This window comes from Oreochromis niloticus, linkage group LG7, assembly GCF_001858045.2.
Source record: "Oreochromis niloticus isolate F11D_XX linkage group LG7, O_niloticus_UMD_NMBU, whole genome shotgun sequence".
NCBI classification, from domain to species: Eukaryota; Metazoa; Chordata; class Actinopteri; order Cichliformes; family Cichlidae; genus Oreochromis; species Oreochromis niloticus.
The window spans coordinates 43,288,139-43,305,357 of NC_031972.2; the positions used below are offsets into that span (position 1 = coordinate 43,288,139).

General features: G+C 39.7%; 1 protein-coding gene across 2 annotated transcripts in view; it reads right to left on the reverse strand.

Moving 5' to 3' along the window:
• Nucleotides 1-17,219, reverse strand: part of pik3c2a (phosphatidylinositol-4-phosphate 3-kinase, catalytic subunit type 2 alpha) — a 48,260-nt gene that overhangs the window by 20,056 nt on the left and 10,985 nt on the right. For both annotated transcript variants that reach the window (XM_005459967.4, XM_025909368.1), the window contains exons 3-5: nt 8,254-8,351; nt 6,826-6,986; nt 1,010-1,130 (exon numbers count right to left, since the gene is read on the reverse strand). In XM_005459967.4, coding sequence (XP_005460024.1) covers nt 1,010-1,130; nt 6,826-6,986; nt 8,254-8,351 — 380 coding nt within the window. The remainder of the gene's footprint in view (nt 1-1,009; nt 1,131-6,825; nt 6,987-8,253; nt 8,352-17,219) is intronic.

The following is a 17,219-nucleotide window of genomic DNA, read 5'->3' on the forward strand; positions in this document are numbered from 1 at the left end:
GAATATTATAGAGCAGTTGTTGAAAACATTTTAAAGGAAGGTTTTAACAGAAAAGAGTTAACCCACTGACGCTGTATACATTTCTCTATAAGACAAAATAATATTTGCTTATTTTTGTGCCTATTTTTAGCAAATGGGTCATTCAATGAAAACAAAATCAATCAACACCAGTGACAGTGTTACAGACCGTCGAAGTAAACGGAGGTGGGATGAAAATTTGCACTTATTTTTTCCAGCATTTTTGAACCATAATAATTTCCCAACTACAGGAGATAGACAGGGCTAAAAAACATGTTTAAGCTCTGTTATAAAACTGCAAAAATAAATAAATCAGCATTTTTATACCCGCAGTGTCAGATTCTATAGGAAAAAAAAAAGTTTCCTTTTAAGTTCAAGTCTTTTATGTCTGTGTGACAAAAACAAGCACTGGTAGCTCACATATTTTTATCCATTTTTGAAGAAAACTCTGAAAACTGTATTTTTGGTAAACTCTGTAGGATCATATTATCAAGCAGGATATGGTGCGCGTCAAAACAAGTTAACAGTCTCCTTAAAGGTCTTAAAACACATGTTGATACCAGACCCATCTTTTTTACTAATACAGTCATAATTTACCTTGCTAGCTTACAATAAATACTGATAATCCAAAGATGTAATCCATAACAAGAATACAAGCACTTAAACATTCAAACAGCTTATGTTTAAAAGTATAAAGTGATGGGTACATACATAATGATTTTACAGTAAATAGTATTGTAGTTCTGAATGTAGCCGGTGGAAGATTATTAAGATTTATTCCAGCAAATGGTCGTGCAACAAACACAGCATTAATTTAGCCAGCAGTTGATGATGACAGATTAAACATGTTGCCAAGACAGGAGACTCACAGACAAAGAGATGAAAGAGAGAAACTGAGAAAGAGAGAAAAAAAAATGCATGAAAAAATAAACTTATTAGAAACTCCTGGGAGAAGTGGCATTTCAAATGCCAGTGTATTAGAAATACTCACTTTTGTAGCACCTCCTCCCGGCCACAGACTTTGAGCAAGTAGCTGGAGAAGTCTACCTTGTCCAAGTCATCATGGACCCAGCACAGAGTCTGACTGATCAACAGCTCCACTGGAGAACTCACTTAAGGAGAAAAAAAAGGCATGATTATTATCCAGAGACAATAATGAAGAAAAGGGAAGAAGGCAATCATGAAAGAGAGGTAAACGTGGAGGAGAGACAAAAGATGGAAAGATCAACAGACGGAGAGGGAAAGGTAATTATGGAACAAAGATGAACACACTACCTACTGGGTTAGCTAAAAAAATAAATTTGGAGCATTCCCAAAACAATTTACCAGCATATTGAATAGCTGACAAACAAAAAATGACTATAATTTGAATTAGAAAGATTAAAGGTAAATAGCCAGTTCCAATCTTGCCTTTTTTTGTGAGACTTGACCACAATAACTTTCTGAGGCTGTTAAAAAGCTGCTTTTGCAGGTGGGGGAACTGAACTCTTATAGTGATCAAAATTCCTTTCTAACCACAAAACACATCCTCCCAGGTTCTGAACAGCTCGTGTTTCATATTTCAAATCAAACCAGTTCTCGAATCAAAGGCATTACCGCAGAATACTGTGAAATAATATTAAGTGAGGGGGATTTGGGTCAGCCCTGGGTGTTTGCGTGTCCTGCGATACCTGATGTGTCAGGCCAAGCGAAGATTAGGTGGAGAGCGTAACTTGACACAGCAGATTATTCTGCTGTTTACCTACTTCAAATGAGTTTTTAAGCACACTGAATATACATAAACACAAGCTGACAGATAAAAAGACAGACACAGACTCTTCACACAAGGATACATCTAGGCGTTGGATTAAGTACACATGCTCAGGTTACTTAAAAGAAGTTCATATTGACACACACGGAGCTGGACCACCCCTGCCTAAAGCAATAACACACCACCCTCCACCCTTAGGAGGAATGGTGAGGCTTTTCTTGCCGCTTAAGCTAGCACTGCAATGCCTGTGTGGCAATGGTGGTCACATATGTGCTACAAGAGCATTTTGTAACAATGCAATTACACAGTCCATGCCTCATTTTGGAAGTATTCTGAACTGGTAATGGAATTCCCAGCGGGCATATTTGAGGGCACAAGTTACAAGAGGAAAAAATTCCGACGTCAAATACTGTTAACCATTTCACACATGACTGGGGAATGGTGTTGGTGGAGTCACACTCGAACAAAAATATTAATGGTTGATTTAGTGCACGTGCACACACACACACACACACACACACATAGAACCGAGAACAAAGTGAGACCAACGAAAGTTACTTTTTGTTACAGTGCATGTCAAATCCCTTTTATGTAGGATCCAAGTAAGAGGTTCAGAAGTCACTCTGCACTTGTTAAATCTACAAGGCAAAGACCATAAAGATGTGAAGAGAGGAAACAGAGATTTATGTTTCAGTAACAAGTCCAATTGTCAGAGAGAATCAAAGAGGGAAAAAAAGAAGAAGAAGAAGGAGGAGAAAGAAAAAAAAAAAAGAGCCCCACAACGGCAAAGGAAAAACCACGATTGGAAGGAAAGTAGATGCTAAAGCATAACAGAAAGTGGAGGAGTTTAAGCCTGAGAATTAAGGCATACTGTAATGGTGATTCTATGATACTAAGAATTTCACGCCATCAATCCGTCCCGTGGGGGCAGCAGCCTAAGAAGACCTCCAGACTGCCCATCTCCACAGCCACCTCCTGTAGCTATTATGGGGCGAACACCATGGCATTCTCAAGCCAGCTGAGAAATGTAATATCACCAGTGTGTCCTGGGTCTAACCCAGGGCACTCATTCCAGTGGGACGTGCCCAAAACACCTCACCTAGGAGGCATCCTAGGCAGAAGGACTGGAGAGGCCTGACAGCTTTCAGAGGAAACCAATTTCCATTGCTTGTATCCACGCTCTTATTCTTTCAGTCACTACCCACGGGCCGTGGCCAAAAGTGAGATTGGTAATGCAGATTGAAGAGTACATCTATAGTATCAATTCACCACAGCAGACCGGTACATCACACTCATTACTGTATATGCTGCACCAATCCATCTGTCAATGTCTTGCTCCTTCTTCCCTTCCTTGTGAAGGAGACCCTGAGATACCTAAAATCCACTTGGCAACTTATTCCCGACTCCAAGTGGGTACTCCACCCTTTTCCGGTCGAGTACTATGAGCTTAGACTTCTAGGTGCCAATTCCCATTCCAGCCACAGCCAGTTTGATTTCTGCATCTTAGTTTAGTTAGACTTTACGTATTAAAAGTTCTTTCTGATATGTGTTTTTTTTGTGTAGGTGAAAGATTTAAGAAACATGGGGTTGTCTCCTCTCCAACATCCTCCCAGCAACAGACGACAACCCAGGTCTCTTAGAATTTAACTTCTGTCATTCTCTGCATATTTACTTCTCACTTCAAGCAATTCTCATTCTCTTACGCAAAGTGTGTACCTTTGTCACCGAGTTTCTTCATAAATATCATTCTTTGTTTTCTTTCCTTTATAAATCATCTCTTTACTCCCTTTCATTTGTCACATTTTTTGCTCCGTCCTCTTTTGTAATTCTTAAATGTATTGCTTCCTCCCCTTCTTACTCTCTTCTATCTTCCCTCTTCAGCCACAGTATGTAAGGAATCCCTGAGAAGGCAGCAGCAGTTCACAGCCAGAGATTACAACAATCAGTTATTTCTCTTTTGGTCTGTTCTCTACAATATGAGCACAGTCAAAGATTTCAGAAGGGCACAAACATTGTTTTTAACACAATACACTTTCATTTATAATAAGAAAATCAGCTGCAAGTGGATACAACACTAACAAATTCACTAAACTTCAAGGCTTCCACAGCAGATAAAGGAAGACGAGCTACTGAGTGATAAATAAGAGAAGATGAAAATAAAAATAGAACAAATAGAACCTGTGAAGAAAAGGAAAAAAATGAAAAGAACGAGACAAGAAGGTGCAGAGCGGACAGGAAAAATTTCTCATGTGGCATTTTTAATTTGTAGTTTCTATAAAAAAAAAAAAAAGGACAAGACCAAAAAGTGGGGGAATGAAGAAAAACACTGAGAAAGGGTTAGGGTTAGAGTAGGTTAGGGTTAGCTTTGAGTTGAACTAATGAAAAAGACATCACACATGGACAAAAGAACCCTATTTAGAAAGTGACTGTGGCTTTTAAGGAGGTGAAATTAGCTGTAACAGGAAGACAATGTAAACTATGATAAGAAGCAGGAAGCTCCAAAAAGCAAAAAAGTATTAGATACGTTTCTCATAGGTTTTTGACTTTGAACTGGGCTTTTCAGAGTGGTGCCTATGTCATAAGTTCTAGGTCATAAGTAATACATACGGACACACTAAGGCCTGAGAACTTGTCTATGTCTAAGAAAATAAATTTGGTGTTAAAACAAAACAAGTGTCATGTTTATTTTTGGGGTATGGACACAGTAAGATGCAAAATATCCTAGATGTACACTCACATACAGACACACTGATCCTCAAGGACCCAGACAGTGGTGAACTTGGTCACGCAGTTGGAATAATATGTCTAACAAAAGAGCGCAGTGGACTGCCTGACAGCCTCCAGTGTGTTTGGCTTCAGATCCTTAAAGACATGTCAGTCAGAGCGGTTGTAGATTTGTATGTGAATAAGGAGGGGTCAGCCAATTACAGCTCCCCAAATAAACAGGGAACTAAACCAAAATCCTTAATAGGACCTTGAGAAGGGAAAAAACACCAAACCAAACAAAAACTAACTCAACTTCCTTTTACCCAACATGGCTACTGAATGGTGAGGGGACAAACCTTTATCTGTGTGGAAAAGGAACATAATATAATTCCCACGACAGAAAAAAAATGAAAAGAAAAATGTGTGTGCGAAGAGTTTGGCAACTGTGAATGTCGTTTCCTCCTTCAGAGCTCCCTTATCTGCAATCGGAGCTGCTTGCTCTTAAAGGCATAGGAGCACAAGTTTCCTTTTTAGCCAATTCACATGGTGTCCCATCGGTACAGGAATTTGGCAGGAAAATTGCTTCATTTTGCACCAGGAAGCACTGTTTTGAAAGTCGCTAAGAATGGATCAAGCGATTGTCTGAAGAATCTGAACCACAGGACTGAATCATTATCAGTTTTTCAGCTTTCTAACTGACAAAGACATTGCCCATGGACCCTCTACAGCAGGGGTGTCCAAAGTCCGGCCCGTCCATTTTTAATTGGCCCTCAAGTAATTTTATAAATAGAATAGAAAATGGCCCGCACTTCAACTTTTGCTTGAGTGTATTGCACTTCTTAGTTTTAACACCACTGGTGCTGAGTGAGAGCAGAAATTAAAGCAAAGGGTAGCTATCCTGCAGGGTCAGCAACAGTATTTTTTTCGTGCTCAAATTGTCCAGGAAAAGGCTCCAATAGCAGCTATGAGGTCGCCCAACTCATCGCAAGACATGGCAAGCCTTTTTCAGATGGAGACCTCATAAAACGCTGCCTCGTTAAAGTCACCGAAATAATGTGCCCGGAAAAAGTGCAGGACTTCAACAATGTCAGCATGTCCAGAAATACAGTTGTGCCACACACTGAAGACTTGTCCGCCAACATTAAACTGCAACTGTCTGATAAAGCTGTGCTTTTGATTTTTACTCCATCGCATGCGATCCGAGCACTGATGCCACAGACACCGCACAGCTGCTAATTTTTTTTTTGCGGGGAGTGGACGAGAGCACGAGCACTTTAGGTGAGTAAAAAATATATTCCACAGTACCGGTGTGTTAATAAGCATGCATGTGCAGGTACACATGCTTCAAATATCAATAATGCGCATCAATTCTGTCACTACCCTGCTTTTGCGCACCACTTTCTTATATGTGTTTTTCTTGTTAACACACAGAGTGCACAGCGCACGCACACGCAAAGTCAGCTGATCTCATCTGATGCAGATCTGCTCCTTGATCAAGTGACATTTGTCCGGATTTTTGGCACGAGTGGCGTACGATCAGCACCGCGGCTGGATGGCCCGATTTACATACCCAGCGCAGCTGATACTCACCAGAATAATTTACTAAAATTATATGGACTCCTGTTATTAAGTCCAGTTCAGTCTGTTAATGTTGATAACCGTTTCAAACGAACGTTAATAGGTGTGTTGCTAAGCCTAAGAACTTAAATAACAAGCTTGAAATGTACCCGTCCCATTTTCCCCTTTATTGTTTTTTCTCTGTGCTGTAAATCTTCTGTCCAAGAAGAAATCTGCTGCTGTTCTGAGAATGAGCTACCAAAGCTTTTTCTGAATAAATCAATAAAGATCCATTTATGGAAAAGCTGTGATGAAGGCAGTTTTGTCTTTAATTATATTCAACAATATAACACATTTGACCACTTTTAAATGATTTTTCTAACTTTAATACACTACAGTTAAGGTTATATACCTAATTTCTAGTAAGTGGCCCAGCCCCTCCTATATTTTTATGTATGTGGCCCTCCGTGAAAAAAGTTTGGACACCCCTGCTCTACAGTAAGGAGATGTGCCAGTGTATAAACTGGATTTATGACAGTAGCTTTTTTTGTTTTTGGTTTTTTGCACTAACACAAACTTTTTGGGCTTCTTAACAGGTTATTATGCGACAATTTCAGAACAGTTGGAGATCAAGCTCATAAGCTAAAATAAACTTGACACTTCTTTAGTTCCTTCATAGTAGCATTTGTATCACGTGACATATCAAGTACATATTCTGCCCTTTCATCCGGTTAAGAACTGATTGAAACATGGCTCATACAACAGACAATTTCTTACTTCGTTCAGATGCTTACCATCACAGGTGAAGGTTACAGGCTGCTGAGAATCAGAGATTTCGATAGAAACCTTGACAGAACAGCTATTATCACCACCACCATTTCTCTGGGTAATGACAGGGCTAAGGATGAAGCCAGGGTTGGTTGCAATGTCATCATGAGGGAATTTGGAACGGAGGCTGGTAGGGGGGAGAAAAAAAATTAGTAAAGAAAAAAAAAATCAGAATAGAAACATGCAGCACTTTCTGCTCTTCATATTTTGGTCTATTTGGCCAGTGAAAATACATTAGGGGAAGCCAAGGCCAGCCAAGCATATGAATCAGATGGCTTGGATGAGACTACTAAATGCAGGATGGGCAGCGTAACAGGAAAAATGGATGGAGGGGAGAAAGGAGAGCAAATCTGAATAGCACATTATGATTACACACATGGAAAAGATCCTATAAAATGACTGAAAACTAATTACTCTCCAGTCCCAAGAAGCTTCCATAAGGCCTCAAATTAGTTATCTGTAAGTGTCTGATGTTGACAGACAATGTTATGAAAAAGCCCCCCCCCCATGTTTTCTCAAAAGAATCCATGCAAACCATTTGTTGACCCACAAGCATGGAGGGAAGTCGTTGGGCAAACAACAGTGGGTGTTGACTTTATTAACACAATGAAAGTGGATTCTCCAAAGAGAGCGTCATCTTTACTCCACCCAAAATAACTACCGGAGTGAGAAATTCTGTACAGCCTCAAGCAATGAAGAGAACTGAAACCATACAATTAAGCAAATGCATGCATGAAAATGTCCAAGTATGCACAAATGCTATATTTGGTAAAAGCATCTTTTTAGGCAGTCACAACCAACTAAAAGTAATTTCTGTGGCCGTGTGCTTCACTGCCTACAGTCCATGCTAAAGGGGGAGCCTTTGGATCAAAAGAAATGAAACCAACATCAAAGTGCAAAAAAACTGCAGTTCCTGTAAATGTCACTTAAGACTGTCTTAAAATTGACAGAATCCTACATGCCTAACTAAAAATGTTTATTTATAGCCTGGAACACAAAAAAGGAAGCCTTTGGAAACTGTGGATTGTTTCCTTTATAAAAACTCTGAGGAGGGTGAATAGATGCTTCAACAGACAGGTGTTTCGACAAAGGTAGCAGTAGCCTACAAGGACTCCCCTTAAACTTAACTATTGACTTGTGACTCCACTCTTTCATCTAAAGATGGTGATTCTTTTGCTCTGAAAACCAATATGGCCAAGAACTGAGACTGCAACGAGTAACATCATGGTGGCTACATCCATCATTTACACCATTTTAACTTATCAGTAGAACTAATGGCTCCAACTTGTGAAGATACTGTGGTATGTGAAATGTGACTTTGTGAGCAGTTTAACAATTTTTCATATTTATATTTAAACATATAAGAAAGGCAATGGCAAGCAGAGGGATCTTACGATGCTATGTCTTCACAGAAGGCAACGATCTCCAGGTTCTGTGCATCCTGTTCTTCCAGGGCGTCATTCTTTACCAGAGCGTTTCCTTTTCCCTTCTCCTACAGGAGCACAGTCAGATAAACATGCAGATACAGAGTCAGAGAACTAGAATAAAACATGAATGACCTACTTACATATTTCAAAAAGAAGGAGACCACAAGACGAGCAGGGCACAAAGAAAGCAGTGGCTTTAGTGGCATTCGCTTTTAGTATGTTCAATTGTTCAATTAAAATCTCCATATATCAGTGTAAAGGTGCTAAGGTTTAGCAATGCTAAAGGTCTTCACTGTGATTTGTGTTGATTGTTGGTGGTGGTGGACTATTGAAAGGGCAGTTTTATTAAAGACAGCTCAGAGCTATGAATCCTACATGGAATGAACATGTCAACAATGGCAAAAGCTTGACACCTATATAGTTTCCCAGCTATTTTATGCTGCTGCCGCCTCTTAATCTATGGTCAAGCAGTAGTTTGATTCAAGTCAAAATAAACATGACAACAGCTGAACTGGTTATTTCTTACACACATTTTTTTTCTTTTTTAATCTCAAAATAATTTTAAGAAGTGAGAGTTCTAAATTTGTCTTGATCCAGCTCTGTCACTCACAACCCAAATCCCGAGACAGCCCACTGGGAGTTACTCCAAGATTCCTGGAGGCTGGCCCAGTGCCGGGAACTCACAGTTACACTGTGCTCTTAACTGTAGTTCGACTGCCAGCAGCCGAGGAATGCACTTCCCGTGGTACAGGAAATGAGAAGTGAAAGGGTCCTGCCCCTTCCGGTGCTAGGCTCTAGGCGGTCTAAATAAAGTGCTCAGTCATGCGTTGGAAATCTGTGACTCTGACATCATTCCCAATGAAGTCTGAGGACTGTGGGAAGGGAAAGGAAGAAAAGGGATGAAAGAAATATCTTAAATGCCATAATAAGAGTTTGGTTCTCCCCTCAGAGACTTCTGAGGAATTCTGAATCCAGTTTTTTGAGGAGCTTCGTGGGGAGTATGGAGCTGAGCTTCTATGTTTTGATGACAATAAAACTGGACAATTAGCCTTTTTATAGCTTGTAATGTCCTGCTAATTTAACCCACACAATTCCTTTTACGGGAATTTTTTTTTTTCCAGATTTTCTTGAGCTGCTCCTGGATCAAGTCTTGTGGGTTTTATGGAAGTCATCACACAAGACTTGTGTAATGATTGAATAATTAAACGATGCAAATTAAAAAAAAAATTAGTCAACATATAAATGAAAAAGAATAATAACAAACAAACATATGGTAACAAAGAGAGGGAACGTAGTCAGAACTGATTGGATTGCACTACCAGAAGGCAACATTGCAAACATTGAGGACAGCTACAAGTACCTGGGAATCCCACATGCAAATGAAAACCACTGAGAGGCCGCTGGGAAAGCTGCAACCACCAAGTACCTGCAGTGGGTCAGGCAAGTCCTGAGGAGTCAGCTGAATTGTAAGAACAAGATCATCAACACCTACACCCTGCCGGTGATCAGGTACGCTGCTGGGATAATAGGCTGGCCGAAGGAGGAGATGGAAACCACTGACATCAAGACAAGGAAGCTCCTGACCATGCATGGAGGGTTTCCACCCCAAATCCAGCACCCTGAGACTTTACGCTAAGTGGAAGGAGAGAGGCTGGGGGCTTGTGAGTATCACAATCATTGTCTAGGATGAGACAACAAACATTCAGGAGTACATCAGGAAGATGGTCACAACCGACTATGTGCTTAGTGAATACAGGCAGCAGAAACCCAAAAAAGAAGAGGAGCAAGGGGAGGAACCATCATGGACAGACAGGCCCCTGCACAGTATGTACCACCGGCAGATAGAGGAGGTGGCTGACATCCAGAAATCCTACCAGTGGCTGGACAAAGCTGGACTGAAAGACAGCACAGAGGCACTAATCATGGCAGCACAGGAACAAGCTCTGGGCACAAGATCCATAGAGGCTGGGGTCTATCACACACGGCAAGACCCCAGGTGCAGGCTGTGTAAAGACGCCCCTGAGAGAATCCTGCACACAACAGCAGGGTGCAAGATGCTAGCAGGGAAGACATACATGGAATGCAAGTGGCTGGCATAGTATACAGAAACATCTGTGCCGAATATGGCCTGGAAGTACCGAGGTCAAAATGGGAGACGCCCCCTAGGGTGGTCCAAAATGACCCAGCTAAGATCTTGTGGGACTTCCAGATACAGACGGAAAATTGGTGATGGTTACCTAACTGGACATAGTGGTGGTAAACAAACAGAGGAAGATGGCCGTAGTGATAGAGCGAAGCGATACTGAATGACACCAACATCAGGAAGAAGGAACACGAGAAGTTGGAGAAATATGAAGGGGTTAGAGAAGAGCTCAAGAAGATGTGGGGGAAGGCAACAGTGGTCCCAGTGGTAATCGGAGCACTCGGTGCAAGGACTTCCAAGTGCCTCCAGGAGATCCCAGGAACAACATCTGAGACCTCTGTAAAGATACTGTTCAGGACCATCAAGCTCTCAGGTCTCGGGTAGAGGACCCAAGGCCAAAATTTGGGACCAAAAATCCCTGCAGGGATGAAGTAGAGTGGGTTTCTGCCCTGCAGTTTTTGGTCTCAAACTTTTTCTTTTTTTTTTTAATATATATATATTTATTGAGATTTTTTGATATAAGAAAAAACAAACAAACAAACAAAACAAACAAAAAAACAACAGACAACACAACAGCAAGGGCTAAAACACACAAATAAGACAAAAGTTTACACTGCAACGACAAAAATACTGCTTCAACACTGGCAATAAACAAAAATAAAACGCTAAGGTGGAAGGCTAAGTTATTGGTGATCGATCAAATAGGACTTTGTTTTAATACATGGTCTAAAAATGGTTGCCACACATCAAAGAAATTACTAAGTTTGTCCGCTAATATATACCTAATTCTCTCCATATGTAGTAGAGCAGTCAGTTCTGTGAGCCACATTTTGAATTGAGGTACAATATCTGTCTTCCAAAGAGCCAAAATAATTTTTTTAGCAATTACCATTCCGAACAAAACTGTGGTTTGTGCAGCAGAGCTAAGGTGTAAAAGGGAAGAGGAAGATCCAAACAATGCAATTATTGGGTCCGGCTCTAATGTGCAATTATAGATATCAGAAAAACAGTTAAAAATATTCAACCAATAGTTATACAATTTGGGACAAGTCCAAAACAAATGAGTAAGAGAGCCTTCTCCAAGTTTACAACGATCGCATATCGAACTGATAGAAGGAAAAATCCTGTGCAGTTCAGTTTTTGAATAATGAAGTCTGTGAAGCACTTTAAATTGAATTAACTGATGCCTTGCATTTATAGAGCAAGAATGGATCCTACACAGACTCCTCTCCCACACCTCATCTCCAATCAGCAAACCAAGCTCTTCCTCCCATGCCATCTTCAAAAAGTCAGATTTAGAATTTAAATACTCAGAAAAGGCTTTCACAAAACCAGAAACCAACTTTTTAGAATCCGGGGAACTCAGAAGAAGTGTAAAAATTGACCCCTCTTCCGGAAGAGATGGAAAATTAGCAATACTCTGACGGACATAGTTTCTTATCTGTAAATAATGAAAAAAATGTGACGCAGGGAGAGAGAACTTGTTCTGCAACTGAGTAAATGATGCAAACTGCCTGTCAATATATAAATCTTTGAGAGTAATAATACCTTTCTGTGTCCAGATATCAAAAGAGGCGTCTAAACATGAGGGTGGAAATGCATGATTACCGTATATTGGAGTGTGGATCGAAGTGTCTGGTCTCAAACTTTGTCTTAGTTCTTAAATCTTATCATCTACACATTACTGGAGAACAGTAGCAAATGTGTCAACATGGTATGTCTGAACAAAACATAATTATCAAGGTTGACTAAAACAAAAAATAAGGGTCAATTCTCTAACCTGAAAAGTACTGAGTGATCACATTTTCATATGTTTTACTTTCCGTATACGTGAAGGAATCTCCTTTGGAAGAGGAAAAAAAGATTTAAACAGCAAACAAACAAAAAAAAATATCAATAAATAAATAGAGGACAAACAGAGTGAGAAAGAGAAAGGTATCAAACGAAAAAAAGAGAATGAGGCTAAAAAACGGTCTGGCTAAAAAACAAAATAAACCCAAAAAACAGGATCAAAATGGCAAAAGGAAAAAAATGCGAGGAAAGGAACAAAGTAAACCTCAGAAACCCAGCAAAGAATGAGACCAGTAGAGCATATTGAAAGTGTTTATGTTTGCAGCAGGATTGCTGCACCAAAAACAAACATGAGCAATGAGGTCGTGTGAGCTGATAGTCATAGTACAACACACTCACACTCACACACACACAGCGGGCTGTACAGTGAGACAGGCCAGTCTTTGTTTTGCTTGATCAATTTTGTTAGACCCAGACTGAGAGATCCTGGTGTCCAGAGTCATGGGAATGGCTTCGTATGCTTCACGAGCTGATTAATCTTTGATGCTCCGCCTCCTTTTACTGTGATGTTTGAAGACATTGTGTTTCTGGTTTTACAGTCAGAGTACAACAGATTATGATCGTCATGGTGGCTGGGCTTAAGGGACATAAGGAGTATGCTGTGGGACTGGTCACATCAAACCTGTCAGTCATGTCTTGAACCATTACTTTCATCTCAGATTCTTACTGTGCAGTTTGAGCTTGTTAATGACAAATCAAATGCAGTGCTAAAGACCAACTTTTCCTCAAATATACTGGTGTTGCCAAATTTCTCCAATGAACGCACCAGTACACAAACTAGTCACACACCTTTTCCTTTTGGCACAGCATGGTGTTATTCAACCTTGCACGCTAGCTTTATTTGCATAACCTAGTTTTGCATTGATGGTGAGTCGATACTAGATAAAAATGAAAAAAACCTTTAATATTAAAAGGTCATGGATCCCATGGCCCTTCTGCCATAAACAATGGCTGACAAAATAGGTAATGTCTTAAAAAAAAAAGAAAAAGAAAGAAAAAAGAAAAGAAAAGAAAAGAAAGGCATGTTTGTTTTTGCCAGCTGAAAAGGTGCTGGGATAAGTCGATTTTTCTCCAACTTCAAAAGGAGATTTTCAACAACATCGGTTACCAGCGTTGTCTCACAGCGAGAAGTTCAAATACCGTCATCAGGTCAGGCTTTTCAGAGCATAATTTGTATGTTTTTCAAGTGCCCATGTGGGATTTTTCTGGCTACTCTGACTTCCTTACACATATCCCAGGACCGTCATTTTAGGCTAACTGGTGACTAGAAAAGTGATATATATGCAATAGTATAGGGGAGTAATGGTATCCACAGAGAATGTTGCGATCTGCAGTGTTAGCCACTGAAGTAGCTTATGTGAACCCCTCCCTCTGAAACTGCTGACCTTCACTGTTGCTTTCAAAGAGAGGAAAAGCCAGATTACAAGCAAGATGACAGCCAGCTGCTGCTGGGATTATACTCTGCTGTGTACATGAACACTATGAATAATGACTTCTTTGAAGGCCACCTGAATGGCATAACCATAGATGCTGCACTACAATTTTAGTGTCTCTGTCTAAAAGAACCTTCCTGCTCATTCATTTTGGCGCACACAGGCTCAAAAATTACATGAATGTTTTTTTCTGAAACCCAGCTTTGGTGAGAATTTCTTCCAGCTAACAGACAAAAAGACTGAAACTTGTTACAAGTTATTTCTCGAAACATTCCAAACCTGCTGAGAGGTTTGGAAAAGCTAGAAAAATAAATACCTCTCATATAACCATCCTGAAAAATGTCACTATTGGCTCGATTCAGTTCGGGGAGAGGCTTGTTTGTCCTTGATGTCCAGAGATGGGCAGTAACGCGTTACTTGTAACGCGTTACTGTAATCTGATTACTTTTTTCAAGTAACGAGTAATGTAAGGGATTACTATTGCAAAAACGGTAATTAGATTACCGTTACTTTCACGTAGGAACGCTGCGTTACTGCGTTACTAAAACCGTGATTTTTTGCGAGAACGTCTCATGACAGTGACGTAAGCGAGTGCGACGTTCGTGACAACAGCTGTCTGCAGATCATAATATATCGAGTGCGGGACAGAGTGTAGCATGCAGCGTTTAAAGCGTGGAAGTACTGACCTTATTTTGAGTTTGATTCCATAAAAAGTGACAAAAACATTAGTGTCCGTTGTGCGTGGGAAGAAAACTTCTTTTTACAGCGAAAAAACCCCTAAACTTCCAAGCAAGCACCGAGTGTACTACGACGTAATGTGAAATTCACAGAGAAACTCGCGGATTCTTCCACTGACCGCTGCAGCACACCTGCACCAGGGTAAACCTCCTCCGCCTACCCCAGTCCTGCTTTACAGGTGAAAATAGAGCAACAGGACCGCTAGTCTTTGATTTTATTTATTTTCTGCTGTGTTTTACTTGCATCTATTTGAAAGAGTGAGTGTAAACAAAAAAAAATATTTTATGTGCTGGAATGTGCAGAAAATAGGTTTAAATGTTAAACAAATTTCTTCCAGTCAGAGAATGTTGCATATAATTTAATTTTTGCTTGATGCATAAAGTTAAAAGATTAAAACTAATAAAACAAGTTTTAAAAAGAGACTTTTCCATTTGATTACATTTTGTATGATGAATTATGCAGAAAAAGTAGAATTGGGCTGAAAGATCTATCGCTTTATCACCTATTCAGGTTGTAAATCGTGTTTTTAAAAAGTAACTAAGTAACTAAGTAATTAATTACTTTTGAAAATAAGTAATCAGTAAAGTAACGGGATTACTTTTTGGGGGAAGTAATCAGTAATTAGTAACTGATTACTTTTTTCAAGTAACTTGACCAACACTGTTGATGTCACGCATCAGTTAGTTGGCCACATTCTGCTTCAGACTGAGACACATCAATTATAAAACACAAGAATCCTGCTTAATCAAAATGACATAGATGTAAAACTATCTGTAGTTTTTCCTGGGGTTATGCAACAGTTATACAACACAGGCATACTAAATAACACTGAAAGACATAAAATTTCAGTAATATCTTTCTCAGCAATTGTTTAAAGAGAGCACCTAAGGGCTTGAATCTATCTACTTTTTACCAACATTAAGACAATGACTGACCAGAGTTATTTCTGAAGATGAGCAGCCATCTAAGGAATGCGAGACACATGGCCTAAATGTATCAGAGCACTTCAACTAAGTTCTTGTCAGACGGTCAAAAAGCACCTTTCCAATGTCACAATTTGTAGCTTAGATAATGTTGATGAATGCCTTCAGGAAAAGAGTACTTGAAAGTCTGCCTTCAGTCACAATCAAACATTTACTTACATTAACTAATTTTCCTCTAGGCTAAAGCTAAGCTTTAGCTTTCTCTAAAGCTAAACTTGACAAATAGTACCAACTAATTCTGGCCTAGCTGACTAATATTAGCATTCAGGCAAATGGCAAATACTTTGACCCATATTTATGTGCTGTACCACATTGATTTTACACTGGTTGAATGTTCGATGAACATGTGAAATGGTGAAACACTTTCAGAACAGTTCATTCTCAAGGGTGGACAGACAGAAAAAGACTAGCATGGATCTGACAATTAGAAACCATGGCATGTCAATGACAAATGTGATGTGTAGTGTTGACAGATGAAATAACTGGTTACCAAGTTATGCAGCGATAAAAGCCAGCACCAATGGGATACTGCTGGTTAACATATAACCAGGTGGTGTAGTTGAGGTGTGCAGAAACAGCCATCTGATATATGCAACAAATGACAGCCCCCTGTTGCACCTTTGTGATGTTTAGAGTAAGACAGATAAAACCCTCTGCAGAATAGTGCGGCCTTACAGCACTTAGACCTAGAAAAGTATGTCAGCTGTCTAGAGGCCATGTCACATTAAAATGACATGACCACATCCTGAACAGACATATAGATGCTAACCTGCCAGAAAAGATGGCAAATTGTGCGAGCACTGCTAACATTTGCCATACTCTGTATACTAATCTGACATCGTGTGTAAAATTTTGTGCAGCAAAATGCCACAGATATTAGCATTTAAAAGATGTTTATGAAAGAAAAGAAAGAAAAAAAAAAGAGTGTGAAAAGGCTCAGGAAAAAACAAAAAAATCCCTAACATTTGTGTATGTTTAGCCATCTCTAATAATCTGATCTCCATTTTGATAGTACTGATAGAGCAGCCAGGAGAGTGTTAAGTGTCCAACTAGAGTGGTATCTGCCCAGAATTTCACAATTGATGCAACCCTCATTTTTTTTTTTTTTGCTTTTTTGTCCAGCTGCTGAGAGCAACTATTCACACTTTCACTTGTGGAATAACTGTAGCACTTGCCCTTCCCTTCAAAATTTAATTTGGCATGCTGATCCCATAGAGAAATGAGCTGAAATGTAGCACAAGCAAAAGAAAATAATAAATTAATTAATTAAATTATCATTCAACCATGAGCAATAAATAACTAAGAAAGGAAAAGCTAATTTCTTAAGTGCATGAATCAAGGACCATGTGCGTGTATACTACATACGCAGTCTGTTCATGCTTGTTTCTGTCTGAACAAAGTGGCAGTACAGGAAAGCAAAGCACAGTTTCAGCTAGTGGCTGGCAGTAATTCCATGCCCAGCATCAGCATTGAGTTACAGTGTGTATCTAGACACCAGATAAGTCCTTACCTCCATGTGCAAGCCAAATGAGAATTACCCTAGACTGTCAACATGAAACCTGCACTCAAATAGTATTTGGCAAATATGGATATCTGACTAGCCATAAAGTTTTGAGAAGTTACAGAGTAACTTGAAACTGCTTAGCAAAAGAAGGCTGGCCAATTCAAACTTCAGATTGTGTCAGAATAGAAAAATATTGAATAATTAATATTTAACCTGCAAATGACCGCGATTCAACATGGAGGGCAAAATAGAACTACATTAGTCATCGGCAAAGGCCAAGG